The following is a 16,408-nucleotide window of genomic DNA, read 5'->3' as shown; positions in this document are numbered from 1 at the left end:
CAAATTTTTAAATGTTTCCCTTCCTTCAGACTTACTTTTTATTTATTTACCTTTTCCAATAGTTTAAATTTTTTAATAACTTTTTATTGACAGTTAATTTTTCAATGAACAGTAATTGCTTTTTATTAATTTGCCCCTTCCAATCACCTACACTTCTTTGCCTTAAAAAACAAAACAAAAGAAAAAACTAACGAGTCATACTACAGAGTTGCATTTTGTGGGAAACAACCAATCAACTTTCAGAGTTATAAGTTGGAAGAGGTATGACGAGTGATTAGTTTGAAAATAATTTGGGAAGGGGTAATAGAATAAAAACTTAATCAAAAGTATAATATTCAAAAATAGTGGATAGTATTTCTACTGTAATTTATCATGTTAAGACCCTACCCGAATTATTGTGTTTTAAGTCCGGGTTGCATTTGATAGGAGATGGAGAGTAAGCAGGGGAGATCAGTCATGCCAGAAAAGGGCCCATGTTCATATCATGAGTTTCAGTTGAAAGGACAGGGATTGTTTAGTCTCTGTAAGAGAACATTTTCTGAGAGGACATAATAACTTTCTGTTTTCAAGGATCTGAGGGATCCTTACCTCAAAGACGAAGTAAATTGTTCTCTTTGGCCCTAAGATACAAAACTAGATAACAATTGGTGAAAATGACAAAGAGCTGAATTTAGATTTGATGTCAAGAGAAAGTACCTAAAAATTAGAGCTATCTTCAAAGTGAAATATAGCTCCTGTGGCTACCACAGGATCTTTCTGGCTCCACTGTGCCACCTAGTTGCCTTACTATTTTTAGGTAAAGTGGAATTTTCTTTGATATGAATTGGATTGGATTATTTTTAGTCATCTAACAACCCTACCAACTTTGAGATTCTTTGAATTCATTCTGAAGTATAATGCTTCTGCTACTGTTCTTACAGGACCATGCTATGCTTTTCTATTCACTCTTCATTGTCTGCCATATATTCTGTTTTTCTGTATAAGAATTTTTAGGCAAATTAAGTTTGTTCTTGAGTTTTCTATATATAGCTGCTGCTGCTTTTTTCTTTTTATTTCTTTTTTGGCAAGGCATTTGGGGTTAAGTGACTTGCTCAGGATCACACAACTAGTAAATGTGTCTGAGACCATATTTGAACTCAGGCCCTCCTGAATTCAGGGCCAGTCCTCTATCCTACTATGCCATTTAGCTTCCCCCTATATGTAGTTTCTTAGAAAACTGTTCTTTTTTCCCTTTAGAATTGTTATTATAGAATTTCATTTCTTGAGAGTTTCCCTTCCCTCCTGTGCTAATTGCCTCTTTGGAATTCCAGTACTTTGAACCCTTTTAAAACTGTTATTCCCCTTGATCTAAATTCCACTTTAGATCATTTCTGGATTTGTTTCTCATTATCAAAAGTTCTGAAATAATAGAGTGATTATTTCCCTTTATCACTGTAGCTTACCATCTTTTATTGCTGTGAATAAAACAAATGAAAATTAGATCCAGAACAGTCAAATGGCCATGAAGGCAGGTCAAGTAAATGATAAATTGTTCTACTTTAGACAGAAGGGATCCTTCTGGTAGACACCCATATAATTGATACTCTTCTGTTTCCATGCTAGGCACAGAATTAATTCATCTGTACCTGCTAGCATTAGAATATCTAGTTCACATCACCCGTCCTATACTTTGTGCTTTTGTGAATGTGGTGGAGGCTAGGGTGTTTGAAAAAAGGCTCAGTTTGGAATCAGTCCTAGGTTAAAATTATCATGTGTGATCATAGTGATTCATTTAATATTTATGATTTCAGTTTTTCTTTTTGTGTTAGTGATTTGAATTAGATGACTTCTAAGGTCCTTTATGAATCTAAATCGATGGCTATATATGATCTTTATGATTGTTTTGATTTTTGTCTCCTGTGAATTTTTGGTCAGTCTTTACTACTGTTATTTCCTATACTGTTCATCTCCGTTGCAATTTGCTTCTTGGGCAGTCAGATGTCTCCCTTGACTATTTAGATTGACGCCATTTTTATTAGATGTACAAAACTAGACTAATATGTTGTTACTAGCTCTTTCTAATGACACATCCCTGGCCAGGAGCCTGTCATTCCTAGATTTAAACTGTAGTTCAAGTATATTCTCCAATGCTACATTAAAAAAAAAAATTCCTTTTCAAATTCTTTCTGCTTGTCATTCCTTCTTCTCCTGGTTTTTTTTCCCTAACTTCACTTAAATGGTATCTCTTAATTTCTGTTCAAATCTTTCTTTAATTATAATATTTCTTGCAGGAGCCTGAAATAGAATGTATTTATTTACAGTTCCTCCCAACTAAAGCTGGCCCATTTGTTAGCGATTGCTCTTTGATTCCCAGGTCTCCCTAAAAACTAATTTTAAGCATTTGTGCTTCAAATTTTAGGACTAGGGGAAAACAATTTCCATTTAGTATGTTACTGCTGTGAAATTAGCTAACTTCAGTACCGTTTTACTTATGAACTTATAAACAGTTTCACTTAAAACTTTTTTTCCTGGAACTAGTTAACTCTGTATATATATGGGAGGGAGATTGGTAAAAGTGGGGAGTGGGAATAGGAGGCAAGTGTAGTTCTTTGCTTGTAGATTAGTAACTTATTTATTTTTTTTCTTTTGGAATATAATTTTTTTCTAGCCACTTTTGATAAAATTTCAAGAGAAGGTTGTAAGGATTTTTTTTTTTTTTTTTAGGTTAATGTATCTTCAATTTAGGACATTGAAAGTTCATCATAGTACTTATATAATTTTTTCTAGATAGATGTCAGAATTTTTTAATTCCTATGTTAAAAATTACAGAATACTAAAATATATAATTAAGTCTTTTTTTACTGGCACCTTCGTTCTCTTTTAGGTGGATATTTTGCTTAATTTAGACCAGTTAAAGGAAGAAATTGTATTTTTAAAGCATTCACTAAATATAAAAAGAAAGATGACTGCACTATTATCATATCCTAATGGCCTGACCTATATGAAAAAAAATGATCAGAGTAGTTTTTCCTTGGAACACCATAGTGAAAATGTAAAGTTGCTAATGGATTGGGTAAATGCTGTTTGTGCATTCTATAGCAACAAAGTAAGTTAAATTCTCATTTTTTTTTAAAGTATAAGTTCTACTTTAATCATATATATGTGTGTGTATATATATATCTGTATGTATGTATATATGTGTGTATATATGTATATATAAAATATGCTATATTGTTTTTATTTAACATCATTGAGCACTCATTGGCTATAAGATTTAAAACACAGTTTAGTACAGTAAAGAATGACTGAAATCATAGGTCACACAGAAAAAGATATTTATAGATCTAGCTAAATTTTTTATTTTTATTTCTTTTTTAATTTTCAGTAGTAATTTTTCCAAAAACATATAAAGATAGTTTTCAACATTTATTTCTGTAAGACTCTGTTCCAGATTTTTCTCTCTCTGTTTTACCTTCTCTCCTTAAGGTAATATACAATCTGACATAGATTAAATATGTGCAGTTCTTTTACACATATTTTCATATTTGTCATGTCGCATAAACAAATAACTTTCTATTTCTAAGGCTGAGCCATGTTTTTACATTAATGTATACACCTGTATTTTGGGGGACACTTTTTAATTAGTGAATCATAACTTATACATATTCAAATATATACACAGACTTTGCGCAAAGGTCATGTGTCTTATTGTCCCCAAAAGCATTTTTTATGGGTTTTTTAAATAAATGTTTTAGAGAAAGAGATGCTTAATATTCTTAATTATTCTTGTCCCTAATTAACTTTCATTTTAAAGTATGACAAAATAGTAATGAAATTTAGTACTTTTTTTCCCCTAGTCACCTCTTGTAGGTATTATTTAAGTTTTTTTTTTTTTTGCGTATATCTTTTAAAAGATAGTAATTCTGCTGCATAGGAAAGGCAGCATACTATTATAGTATAGGAAGTTAGGAAGACGTAGACATAGAGTGAAGAAGCCTTAGGTTTGAAGTCTTGCCTTTTTTTTTTTTTTTTTCTTTTGAGGGAGGGAGGGAGAGAGGGAATAAGCATATTTTTATTTTTTTGAAGTCCTGCTTTTGAATATAATATGCTTATGAATATACTATAATATATAATAATAATATGTCAAATTACTTAAGCTGTTATTGTCCTTTGAAAATTCTAACTTTAAACTATAAATATGTTCTACATTTCAGTGGAGAGATTTCTTTTTTGGAGATCTCAACTCTAGTAAAATCACACATTTATTAAAAACAAAGCCTTAAAATATATACTTGAATACAGTACATACATAAAGAATATATAAGGAGTTTAGAGACTGTGAATAAAATTAAATGTGAAAATTATAATATTTTTCCTTTGTTATTTCATTTTATATTTAGTTTCTACAAAATAACATTTAAAACTATTGATCATTTCCAAGTTTTCTAATTATTAGAGCATTAGAGGCATTGTTGTTATGAAATCCAATTTTGTCAGGCAACAGTTTTCCTTTAGCTTTTAAAAATTGCATTCAAAGTCAGTTAAAACATGTAATTGATAATATATTTAAATTGATTTTTTTTTTAACTTTTCAATCAGGTGGAAAACTTAACAGTGTCTTTCTCAGATGGACGAGTATTATGTTATCTGATTCATCACTATCATCCTTGTTATGTGCCTTTTGAAGCGATATGCCAGCGTACTACTCAAACAGTGGAATATACAAAAACTGATTCACTGGCACTAAATTCATCTTCTGAATCTGATGAGAATAGTTTGGATATTAGTTTTGGAGTATTTGATCCTGGTTAGTCATTTTTTGACAAGCATTTATATGATTTCTATGTCAAATAATTTTGTATTGTGGTCATTCTAATTTGCCTCTCTTTGGACTATATAGCAACAAACAGCTCGGTGTTATACAAAGAGCTCCTAGACAATGAGAAAAAAAACTTTCAGTTGGTCAGCACTGCAGTGAGAGATCTTGGTGGAATACCTGTCATGATTCATCATGCAGACATGTCTAATACAATTCCTGATGAGAGGGTAAGTAAATGATATTTTTCAATACTAATTAAACAGGAATTCTATAATCTTCATGTCCTTTGATCATTTCCTTTGTTTTCTTTTTAGGTTGTTGTTACCTATTTGTCATTTCTTTGTGCAAGGCTTTTAGATCTTCGCAAAGAAACTCGAGCTGCTCAAATTATTCAGACAACTTGGAGAAAATATAAAATAAGAGTAAATTTAAAACTCTACCAGGTACATTTAAATAAAAATGGAATATGATGATTTGTACATTGGAAAATGGCAGGAAATTGGTTCATGGAATGGAAATTGGTTTATAGAATGGTAGATAAATATTAAATTCTCACAAAAATAACTGATATGCTTCCTTGATAATGAGTCTTCAGTGGCTTATATCCTCCTCTGTGGTAAACAGCAAATTTTTCAGCCGATATTTAAAGTCTTTCACAGTTGAAAATTAGCCTATTCTTTCAAGCTTATTTTTCTTTTCTTCATATAGTCTTTACTCTAGCCAAAGAACTTAACAATTCAGTATCTTATCCAAGCAAAACCCCTTTATGCTGGTTGCCCTGTCTCTCTGAAATGGATTTGCTTCTCCCCTTAGTCTCAGAAGAACTCAGGGCTCAATTTTGGTGTTCTCTCTCATAGGAAGTCTATTATGATCTCTTTTATTTTTAGTATTTTCTCCCCCTTAAGTCTTGCATTTTTCTGTGTAAGTGCTGTGGGCAAGGACTGGTTTTCATTTTGTCTTTGTATTTCCTGAACTTAGCTCATGAGGTATTTGGTATTTCCAAATGATTTTTTGGATAAATTTTAATCTGTTGTTTGTTGATAAATGAAAATTATTTAAAATGAATTCGAATGATTTATTGAAAGTTTTCAGAGTTCTAGTTTTCTGATTTAATGCTCATTGTGTGAAATATATCTTCATTGGCCTTAGCATCATGTTTCACACACACGCATTGAGCACATACATGCCACTCCAAGTTGTGATTAAAGTCATCATTTATTCACATTTATGACTAGAAGCTATTAGGCGAAAATATTATTGCACTGGATACCATTTTTTTGTGCATTTTTTCAGAATTGTGCTCCTGTAAAATAATGGAATTTGTATAGCTAGAAGTTGTGAGGTAACTATTTCCCTATATTTACCTTGTGCATTTTTATTAAAATGAGTTTACCCTTTTGAAGAATAATCTTTTTTTAATTAAGTTAAAATTTGGGGGTTACATTTTTCAAGTTGCAAGCTACCTTCCTTATAGCATCTTCCTTCCTAGGTTCTTTGTAGTTGACTCTAAAATATATTATACTCAGAATAGGTTAGTAGTTCAGTTATTTTTCAAATAGTATTTCTGTTGGCCATATCCAATGTTTTCTTATTTTAGTCTTTATTAGTTCATGCAAGTCTTTATATGTTTTTCCAAAATCAATCTCTTCATACAATTCTTAGTATTCAATCACAGTCATATGCTACAACTAATTTAGCCGTTCTCCAAATGATGGACATTCCCACAATTTCCAGTTCTTTGCCACCACAAAAAAAAATATGTTCTAAAATTCTTTTATCTTTCTTTTATCTTTTGAAACATAGCCTAATATGATCAAAGGATATAGGGAGTTTATAACTCTTTGGGAATAATTCTATATTACTGTACAAAATGATTAAAAAATCAGTTCACAATGAATTAGTATCCTAGTTTAATATGTCCACTCCAGTATATGTCATTTTCTCCTGTCACTTCAGCCAATCTTTGACAAAGTTCTCTATATATTTGAATTATGAGACTTTTATCCAGGAAGCTAGGTAGAAATTTTTCACCCTTGTTTTTGCTTTCCTTTTAATTCTGGCTACATTGGTCTTCTTTGAATAAAAGTTTTTAATTTAATGTAGTAAAATTATCCAATTTTATATATCACAATTTTTCTATTTTTCTACTTATTCATAAATTCTCTTTTTCATGAATCTTAAGAGGCAATATGTTCCATGTTTTTCTAATTTACTTCTGATACCTCTCTTTATGTCTAGATCGTATATCCATTTTGACCTTGTTGTGGTAAATGGTGTTAAGATATTGGTCTTTACCTAGTTTCTGCCAGGCTACTTTCCAGTTTTCCCAACAATTTTCACCAAATAGTTTACCAAAATCTATTGCCAACATTTCTAAATTAATGTTGAATAATATGAGTGATAATGTATATCCTTATTTTACTCCAGATACTTTCATGGTATCTTTTATGTTGCTTTCTTTGGACTATTTTCCTGATTTGTTTCCTTGCCTCAAGTTTTCTCTTTTCCATTTTGTCCTCCATGTAATTATCAAAGTGATTTTCTTAAAGGGAGATCTAATTATGTCACTTTTTTAATGGCTCCATATATTGCTTCTATGATTAAATATAAATTTCTCTTTGTCTAGTTTTTTTTGTCTAACCTACTTTCCTACTATAGTATTCCCGTTTTCATACTCTATAATTCAACTATGCTAGCATCTATGCTATTTCTTATACTAAACATTCCATCTCCCATCACTATGGCTTTGCACTTGCTTTCGCCCATCCCTGCTCATCTCCTCTTCGAATCCTTTTTTTTTTTCCTTCAGAACCCACCCTGTTCAAGCATCAATTTTTACACAAAGCTTTGTTTTCTTTCTCTATCTGTCCTGAAACTAACCCAATTTTCATTTTGTCTTATATACAAGATGTTTATTTTGTGAGAATATTTTTGAGAATAGGGATTAATTTTTATCTTTGTATCTGACATACTTAGCACAGTGCCTAAATAAATGCTTGTTAATTATCTGTAATGTGATTATCCCTTGTAATCTATTTTCAGGAGAAAGATAAAGCTGCTCGAGTAATTCAAGCAGCTGTGACCAAATTCCTGGCCAGAAAAGAAATGAAGAAACGTTTTAATGCAATTTTAACCATTCAGAAACATTGGCGAAGATACTTAGCACAGAGGAAAATGTTGACATTAAGGAAAGCAAAACTGGAAAAAGTTCAAAATAAATCAGCAGTGGTTATTCAGGTAAAGTAAATTATGTTAGGCTGATATTATAGCATTTCAGTCATCTTTTTAAGTGTTATACTTTGAAGAGAGAAATTAGAATTATAGTTTGATTTAAATTTAGAATATTATATTACTTTGTTTCTTGTTATGCCCTTTGGAATTTTTTAAAACAACTAAGAGTAATTTTATTCTTGTAGACCTTACTGCTGGGGAAATTGAGTTTGGTAACCTGCTTGAATGTAGTAGTACTAACTGCAGTAAGACTAAAGCTATAGGGCAGTAGATGAGTTGTATTGTCTGATAAGCTTATGGGAGAACCACTAAACTCCTAAAGGGAACCTGGTTTAGACTGAAAAAATAGCAAGTTAAAAGTTCTGTGCTGATCAGTAAGGAGGTTAATATAAGGACATAAATATCATATGTGTATATCTGCACATGCAAACCTGGGTTGAGTTGTAATGTAAAAAGCCTCTGTTAAAATGCTAAGTGTCCTGAGGCTAGTGCATGGATAGATTAAGATAATGGGAGTGATGTCTGTGACTTTAGGGGAAAGAAATATTCTTATCTCATTGATTAGTAGTTACCTAATCTGAACTACTATTGCAAGCTTCCACATAAGCTTCTTATGCTACCCTAGAATTTCCCAAAGTCATTATTTATAAGGCAATTAATATGAATTAAAATATTTTATATTTATTATGTTACTATTACCATTTACACTTGATTATGTTTTTCTACTTCTGAAATGAGAGTGAGGTAAAAGTGATAGATACTAGAAAAGTGTTTATTTTAATATTGCAAGTTTTGTTATGGACAAATTATGAGATACACTTATTAATTCTTATCAATTGCATTTTAAATAGAAATTTGTATTCTTGAAGACTGTAGAGAAGATGTTTATTTCATAGAGTATAATCAGCAATTTAGATTGTAAGTTAATTATATGGTACTTATGTCCAAAAGTATTTGGAGAACCTTATAAGTGTTCTAACATGCTGGCATAGCTTCATCATCATATTAAATAGTAAGTTGTTGTTCATTATTTTTGTATTTATATGTCCCCATACCTGTTATTGACATGATTGAAATAAAAAATGTGATGTCACATGATTATTAGTAATTAAAGAAAAGCATTTATTAAGTGCTTTATGTATGCCAGGCAATGTTTTAAGGAGGAGAGATACAAATAAGGAAGATCAACACCTGCTCTCAAGGAGCTTACATTTTAATAGAAAAAGAAGATAAGTATTGTAGAGACTTAGTCAAAGAGGAATGCTTTTGACCAGGAATTCAGAAAGCTTTTAATTGGAGTGATAGGCAATTGATTGACCTTTCAGTTCTCAGAATGATAGTTTTGATTATAAATGATTGTTTATTATTGGAACATAGTAGGCATCTATTAAGTGCTTATTCTTGGTTAAAAAATACATTTATAAAAGGAATCCTAGTAATTTAAAATATTAAGAGTTAAGAGAAACATTTTTAGATCTTGCATTTTACTTTTTGATATTATATATAAAATAAATTTATATTTCCTTATAGTTGAAGTTAGGCATAGATAGTATAAAGAAAGATAATCTACTAGTAGTTTACATTGTCATTATTACATTTTGACATATGTTAGAGGAATCAATGTCTTTGCTTTTTTGCCTTGTCACTTTAAAATCTGTCGTTTAGAAAGTAGGAAAAGCTAGTTATCTTAGAAGTTATGATAGTAAGTTTGAAAATATGGTACGTATTTACTTTATTTTCTTTTTTAGACTTTCTGGAGAGGATATTCCATTAGAAAAAGATTTTTGAAATTAAAATATTATACCATCATTCTTCAAGCTAGAATAAGAATGTTGATAGCTATTGCTGATTTTAGACAGTATCGTTGGGCTGCTGTTACAATTCAGAGGCATTGGCGAGCTTGGTTGAGAAGAAAAGAAGACCAGCAAAAATACAAATTGCTCAAATCTTCATCATTGATAATTCAGTCTGCATTTAGAAGATGGAAAAGACATAAAACAGAGTTGAAAACCAAAGCCATTATAGTGTTGCAAAGAGCTTTCAGAAAATGGAAAGGCAGGAAACTAGCTAAAGAGGAAAAAGCAGCTATTATAATTCAATCATGGTATCGAATGCAGAAGCAGATGAAGGAATATACACACGTTAGATTGTCTACAATTCTGATTCAGAGCATATTTAGATGCATACAGGCCAAAAAGTTATATACTGAAAAGAAGAAATGCATATTGACGATCCAGAAGTATTATAGAGCTTATCAGAAAGGAAGGACTGAAAGGACAAACTATTTACAAAAACGCAAGGCAATTATACAGCTTCAAGCAGCTTTTAGGGGAATGAAAACTCGACAGTTATACAGAAAAATCAGAGCTGCTTGTGTTATTCAGTCACATTATCGTGCTTACATTTTGAAAAAGAAATTTCTAAGAATGAAACATGCCATAATAATGTTGCAAGCATTTATCAAGATGAAACAAGCACGTAAACGATATTTAACTTTAAGAAAATCTGCCCTATGTATCCAACGATGTTACCGTTCCAAAAGATATGCTGCACAATGCAGAGATGAATATCAGCTGTTACAGGAATCTTGCATTAAATTACAAGCTGTTGTGAGAGGATACCTGGTTCGTAAAGAGTTATGTTTACAGAGAAAAGCCGCTATTTTGCTACAGTCCTACTTTAGAATGAGAAAAGAACAACAACACTATCTTCAAATTTATAAAGCTACAGTTTGTATTCAGAATCATTATCGTGCATACAAAATACAAATTTATGAGAGACAAAAATTCTTAGAAGTAAAGAAGGCAGTTGTTTGCTTGCAAGCAGCTTATAGAGGTTATAAAATCCACAAAATGTTCAAGCAGAAATCTGCTGCTACTCTTAAAATTCAAACTGCTTTTAGAGGCCACATCAAAAGATTGAAATATCAAGCCATACTTAAGTCATGTATCAAGATTCAGCAGTGGTATAGAGCACATAAGACCGGTTATGAGATAAGAATGCACTTCTTAAAAACAAGAACAGCTGTGATTGTTCTTCAGTCAGTTTATCGAGGTTGGAAAGTTCGGAAGTGGGTTCAAAGGGCACACAATGCTGCAATCATCATTCAATGTGCTTTTAGAAGGTTCAAAGCGCAGAAGAAATTCAGATTGATGAAAAATGCTGCATTGACCATCCAACAACATTTTAGAGCAAAAATTTTAGGAAAGAAGCAATACAAAGAACATACTGACCTTTTTCATGCTGTTTTGAGGCTTCAAGCAGCTTGGAGGGGAACAGCAGTAAGGAGACAAATTAAAAGGCAAAACCAATCTGCTGTTATCATACAATCGTACTTTAGAATGTATATACACCAAAAGAAATGGAATACTATGAAAACAGCTGCTCTTCAAATCCAAAGGTATTACAAGGCTTACAAGAGTGGAAAGAAGCAATGTTCTCAATATTTAAAAACAAAAACAGCTGCAATCATTTTACAATCTGCTTATCGTGGTATGAAAGTAAGAAAGCAAATGAAAGAGCTCCACAAAGCAGCTACAATTATTCAAGCTAAATATAGGTCTTATAGTGCAAGGAATAAATATTTATCTCTTCGAGTTGCAGCTCTCACAACACAAAGACAGTATCGAGCTCTTGTCAAAGCAAATCACCAACGCCGGGAATACCTTCTTTTAAGGGATACAACTATTAAAATGCAAGCTATTTATAAGGGTGTACGAGTAAGAAGACAAATTCAACACATGCACAAGGCAGCCACTTATATTCAAGCTGTGTTTAAGATGTATCAGTTAAAAACACAATATAGAACTATGAAAATGGCTGCTATTGTGATTCAGGTGAGATACAGAGCATATCATCAAGGGAAAGTACAACGTGAAAATTACCTGACACTTCTACGATCTATTGTTATTCTTCAAGCAGCTTTTAGAGGCACAAGAGTACGCCAGAAATTAAGAAAGATGAAAGTTACAGCAACAGTAATACAGTCATACTATCAAAAGTATACAGAACAAAAGCATTTGGGTGAGTTAAGTGAGGTGATTAAACATTTACCACAGCAGCCACAGCAGCATTGTGCTATCAAGGAAAGAAATGTTTGCAATTACACTATTTTGAGACATTCAGTGGTTTGCATTCAGGCAGCATTTCGGGGTATGAAAACAAGGAAACACTTGAGAGTAATGCAGTTAGCTGCAATCTTCATTCAAAGGAGGTTCAGATCTTCAATGATACGAAAAAGATACCTTTCTCTCAGGAGAGCAACAGTTTTAATTCAGCGAAAGTATCGAGCAGCAGTTTGTGCCAAGCATGTATTTCAAGAATATTTGCGTTTACGGAAAGCAGTTGTTGTTCTTCAGTCACATTATAGACGATATATGGTAAAGAAGAAGATAAAACAAATGCACCAGGCTGCTACTATTATCCAAACTGCATTCAGAAGGCACAGAGCATTTGTTTTGTGCCAAACCATGAAACATCCTTCTGTCATAAGTCAGCAGCGTTCCTGTGAATATAGGGAAAGAAAACTACAAATGGAGAATTACTTAAAGGAACAAAGTTCTGTTGTGGTTATCCAAGCTGTATATGGAGGAGTAAAATATTGTCAGCTTTTACAGAAAAAGCACAATGCAGCAGTCATTATACAAAGCTCTTATAGAATGTATAAACAGTATTGTTACTATCAGAATATACGGTGGGCTACTAAAGTAATGCAGAAGAGATACAGATTAAAGAAAGAAAGAAAACAAGCACTTAAACATTGTTTCATGAAGAAAGAAGCAAGTTGCATTCAGACAGCTTTAGGGGCCATAATGACCAGAAAAGAAAGTCAGGAACAATATCAAACTCCTGTTGGTGTCCAAAAATGTTTTAAAGTACACATACCCAATCTCTCCCTTAAGAAAGCAACAATTCTTCAGAAGACTTACAGAGCATCCATTCTGACATGTGTACCCACCAAAGGAAGCCCCAAGATAAAAAGAAATTTTCTCTGTATGCATCAGGCTGCTACACTAATTCAGGCTACTTTCCGAATGCATAAGACCAGAGTTGCCTATCAGTCCATGAGAACTGCAGCTATTGTCATACAAACTTATTATCGGTCATATTCCCAAAGAAAAATTGACCAAAATATATTTTTAATGACAAGAAAATCTGTTCTAACTATTCAATCTGCTTTCAGAGGTATGAAAGCCAGACAAGAATTTAAAAACATGTTAGAGAGAGAGATGGCGGCAATTGTTATACAGTCAGCATTTCGTCATTATAGGGCAAAGATTCCATTTAAAAAGGGTCAAGGTGCCTCACCTGTGTTTCAGAGTTGGCCAAAACTCTGTCAAAAGGATTTGCTGAAAGTGGTAAATCTACAAAGAATAGCTGAAAGGACAACTCATCCTTTAAAACAAAATGGTAATGATGAAAGAATTAGGTCTATCCTTTTTCTGGCAATATACCATAGAAAACTTTTGCAGCAAATGAGATCTGCCATCATAATACAGGCATATTTGAGGAGGTGGCAAACCAGAAGGCAGTTTATATTGTATAGAAAATCAGCACTCATTTTGCAGAATCAGCATAGAGCATATTTGCTTACAAAATATCAAGGGAAACTTAATTTTCAAACCCTGAACAGCATTATAAGAATTCAAGCCAGAGTAAAAGGATTTATTCAGCGGCGGAAGTTTCAGAAAATTAAGGACAGCACCATAAAAATTCAGGTATTTATAAATGTCATTTCAACTGGGGTTACATCTGTTTCATTAGAGACTTACGGGTAATTTATCTATTCATGTATCTTTTTTAAGACCTTAATATAATTTGTGATAATATGACTTGAATGCTCAGGAAGGTTTTCTCTTTCAAGATAAAGTTCTAACTAATTTGTATAATCATATTATATGTCAAATAGGACTCTTTTGCTAGTTTATCTTCTAGTTCATGAGACTCATTGAAAGGTAAATGATAGAGTGGATAGAGATCCTTAAAATTAAGAAGACCTCGGTCCAATTTCTGCCTCTAAGTTTGGCTTTTTGACTCAAGATAAGTCTGCACCTTAGGCACCTTTCGAAGACTGGAGTTTCAAAGATATAGCTTACCTACTTTTGTAGAAAGACCTTTCTCATGTAGGACTTTCCTATATTCATGAAATCAAAGGACCAGTTCTACTCTCATTTCTCTGTTCATCTATACCAAATAGGAACATAAATCTTTTATACATATTTTCTCTAAGATGGCATGAAATTTCAGGCATTCTATTGACCCTCCTATTTAAAGTACTTCTCTATATTTACTTTAACTTTGCTTTTAAATTTAACTCTACATTGAAAAAAATGAAAAGCATTGAATTTAAAGCTAAAAGAAGGACTTTGACCAGATAATTTTCAAAGTCATTTTATAGATGATGACTACAATCTAGAGGTTTTTAAAAAAATAAAATACTTATTCAAGTTTATATGGGTATTAGGTAGCAGAATCAAGGTTTGCAGATAGGTTCTTAGACCTAAAATTTGCTGTTCTTTCTCTACCCTAAAGTAGAAATGTACATTTAATATTTCAACAGTGTTTGTTTTTTAATAAATAAGATATGCTAACATAAATAGTATTGCATTGGAACTCAGAATACAGATTTTAGGAACTGTTGTACCACAGTTATTATTAAATAATCAATAAGCATTTGTTAGGTACCTATCAGGCACTGTGTTTAAGTAATCATAATGCAAACAAAGGCAAAAGATGTTGTTCTCTCTAAAGGAGCTCATATTAAAGGAGAGTCAAGAAAAGCTTCTTGCAGATCAAACTTTAGCTTCAATATTCTGGAAGCCAGGAAGGTCAGGAGACAGATAAAGAGGGTGTCAGTTCTAGGTATGGGCCCACATCCAGTGAAAACTCAGGTAGTTGGAAGATGGGAATATCGTATAGGAGGAATGGCCAGCAAGCCAATGTCTACATTATATATTATGTGAAGGAGGAGAAAGGTGTAAAGAAACTTAAACAGTCACTTAATTTTGGAGGAGTTCTAACCTCCCCCTTCCTTCCCTTCTCTTCCTCATTAAACAGAAATCTCCATAACAAATATTCATAATCCAGAAAAATAAATGCCTGCATTGGTCATGACCAAAATAGCCTTTCTTGTCAGGAGATGAGTAGTGTATTTTACATTTAATCCTCTATCATGGGGATTTATCATTATGATCAGAATTCTATAATCTTTCAAAGTTGGTTTCTTTTTAATGTGTTTATATAAAATTATTCTCATTTTGCATAAATTCTTAAAGATCTGGGTTTCTCTGAAACTATTCCATTTTATTATTTCATCTTCTCTTTAATATTACATTGCAGATATATATATACTATAAATTGTTTAGTCCTTCTTCAGTAGATGTGGACCTCTTTAATCTCCAATTTTTTGTATTATGAAAAAGAGTTGCTGTAAATATTTTTGTACATATGGGTAATTTTTTCCTCCATAAGAATACCTTTAAGTTATAAAACAAAAGTCTACACCCCAGATAAATTCAAATTATATTTCAATCTAACAAAACCTTTGATTAATTATAACAGTTATGTTTTGGCATATAGGATTAGGTAAAAGCCTATTATTCTTAAAAAAAATTCTAGTTTCAAAATGGCTTTTCTCCCTCTACTTAATCAAAACTACCACTACCACAATACAGATTATCCTGGCCAAATATTAGGAAGAAAGCAATCATAGAATCATGAATTAGACTGAGAGAGTAATTATGCCTTAGACACTATTAAATTCTGTCCTCTTGATTTATTTATGAGAAAATGGAGGTCCAGAACAAAATTTGTCTCAAGGTCATATAGCAAGTTATTGAAGGTTGGACAAGAGGAAGAAGGATTAAGGGTAAAACAACCACAACCTATGTTTCTTGACCCCAGTCCAATTTTCTTTTATGATAACTGATTCCCAAGTACTACTACCTCTCATTAATTTATGCTGATAGCTCATCAGTCCATTTAAATGTATTTCAAATTCTTCTTACCCTAAATCTGATTGGGTGATATTTCAGTGGAATCATATTTGGACTGGGATCAATAGATTGATAGATCCTTCTTGAAAATGACTTAACCGTATGATCAAAGGTTCTTATTGTTGATTTAAATTAAGGTATTGATTACAAAAATAAGGATATCAACTAGAAACTGAATAACAGGAATAAAATATGGGTTAATCATTTGACAAGAAATAAACATGATTATTAAAAGCAGGAAATAGCCTCTTGATGTCAGAAAAAAGTGAGGAAGACTTTAGCACGTTGAATTGAACCTCCTTGCAATTCCAGGAAACTTTTAGGACATGTGAACAAGAGACACATGGTTTATGTGATATATATGGCTTGAGTGATATGATCTTCA

At 32.0% G+C, this 16,408-nt stretch overlaps 1 protein-coding gene across 3 annotated transcripts in view; it reads left to right on the top strand.

Annotated features, from left to right (window-relative positions):
* Window positions 1-16,408, top strand: part of ASPM (assembly factor for spindle microtubules) — a 53,995-nt gene that overhangs the window by 20,408 nt on the left and 17,179 nt on the right. For all 3 annotated transcript variants that reach the window (XM_031937085.1, XM_031937084.1, XM_031937086.1), the window contains exons 13-18: window positions 2,864-3,085; window positions 4,579-4,786; window positions 4,880-5,025; window positions 5,113-5,241; window positions 7,841-8,035; window positions 9,778-13,746. In XM_031937085.1, coding sequence (XP_031792945.1) covers window positions 2,864-3,085; window positions 4,579-4,786; window positions 4,880-5,025; window positions 5,113-5,241; window positions 7,841-8,035; window positions 9,778-13,746 — 4,869 coding nt within the window. The remainder of the gene's footprint in view (window positions 1-2,863; window positions 3,086-4,578; window positions 4,787-4,879; window positions 5,026-5,112; window positions 5,242-7,840; window positions 8,036-9,777; window positions 13,747-16,408) is intronic.

The sequence above is a fragment of the Sarcophilus harrisii genome, chromosome 4 (assembly GCF_902635505.1).
Source record: "Sarcophilus harrisii chromosome 4, mSarHar1.11, whole genome shotgun sequence".
Lineage (NCBI taxonomy): Eukaryota > Metazoa > Chordata > Mammalia > Dasyuromorphia > Dasyuridae > Sarcophilus > Sarcophilus harrisii.
The sequence above is the reverse complement of the archived record's forward strand: the minus strand, read 5'-3'. Positions and strand labels throughout refer to the sequence as shown.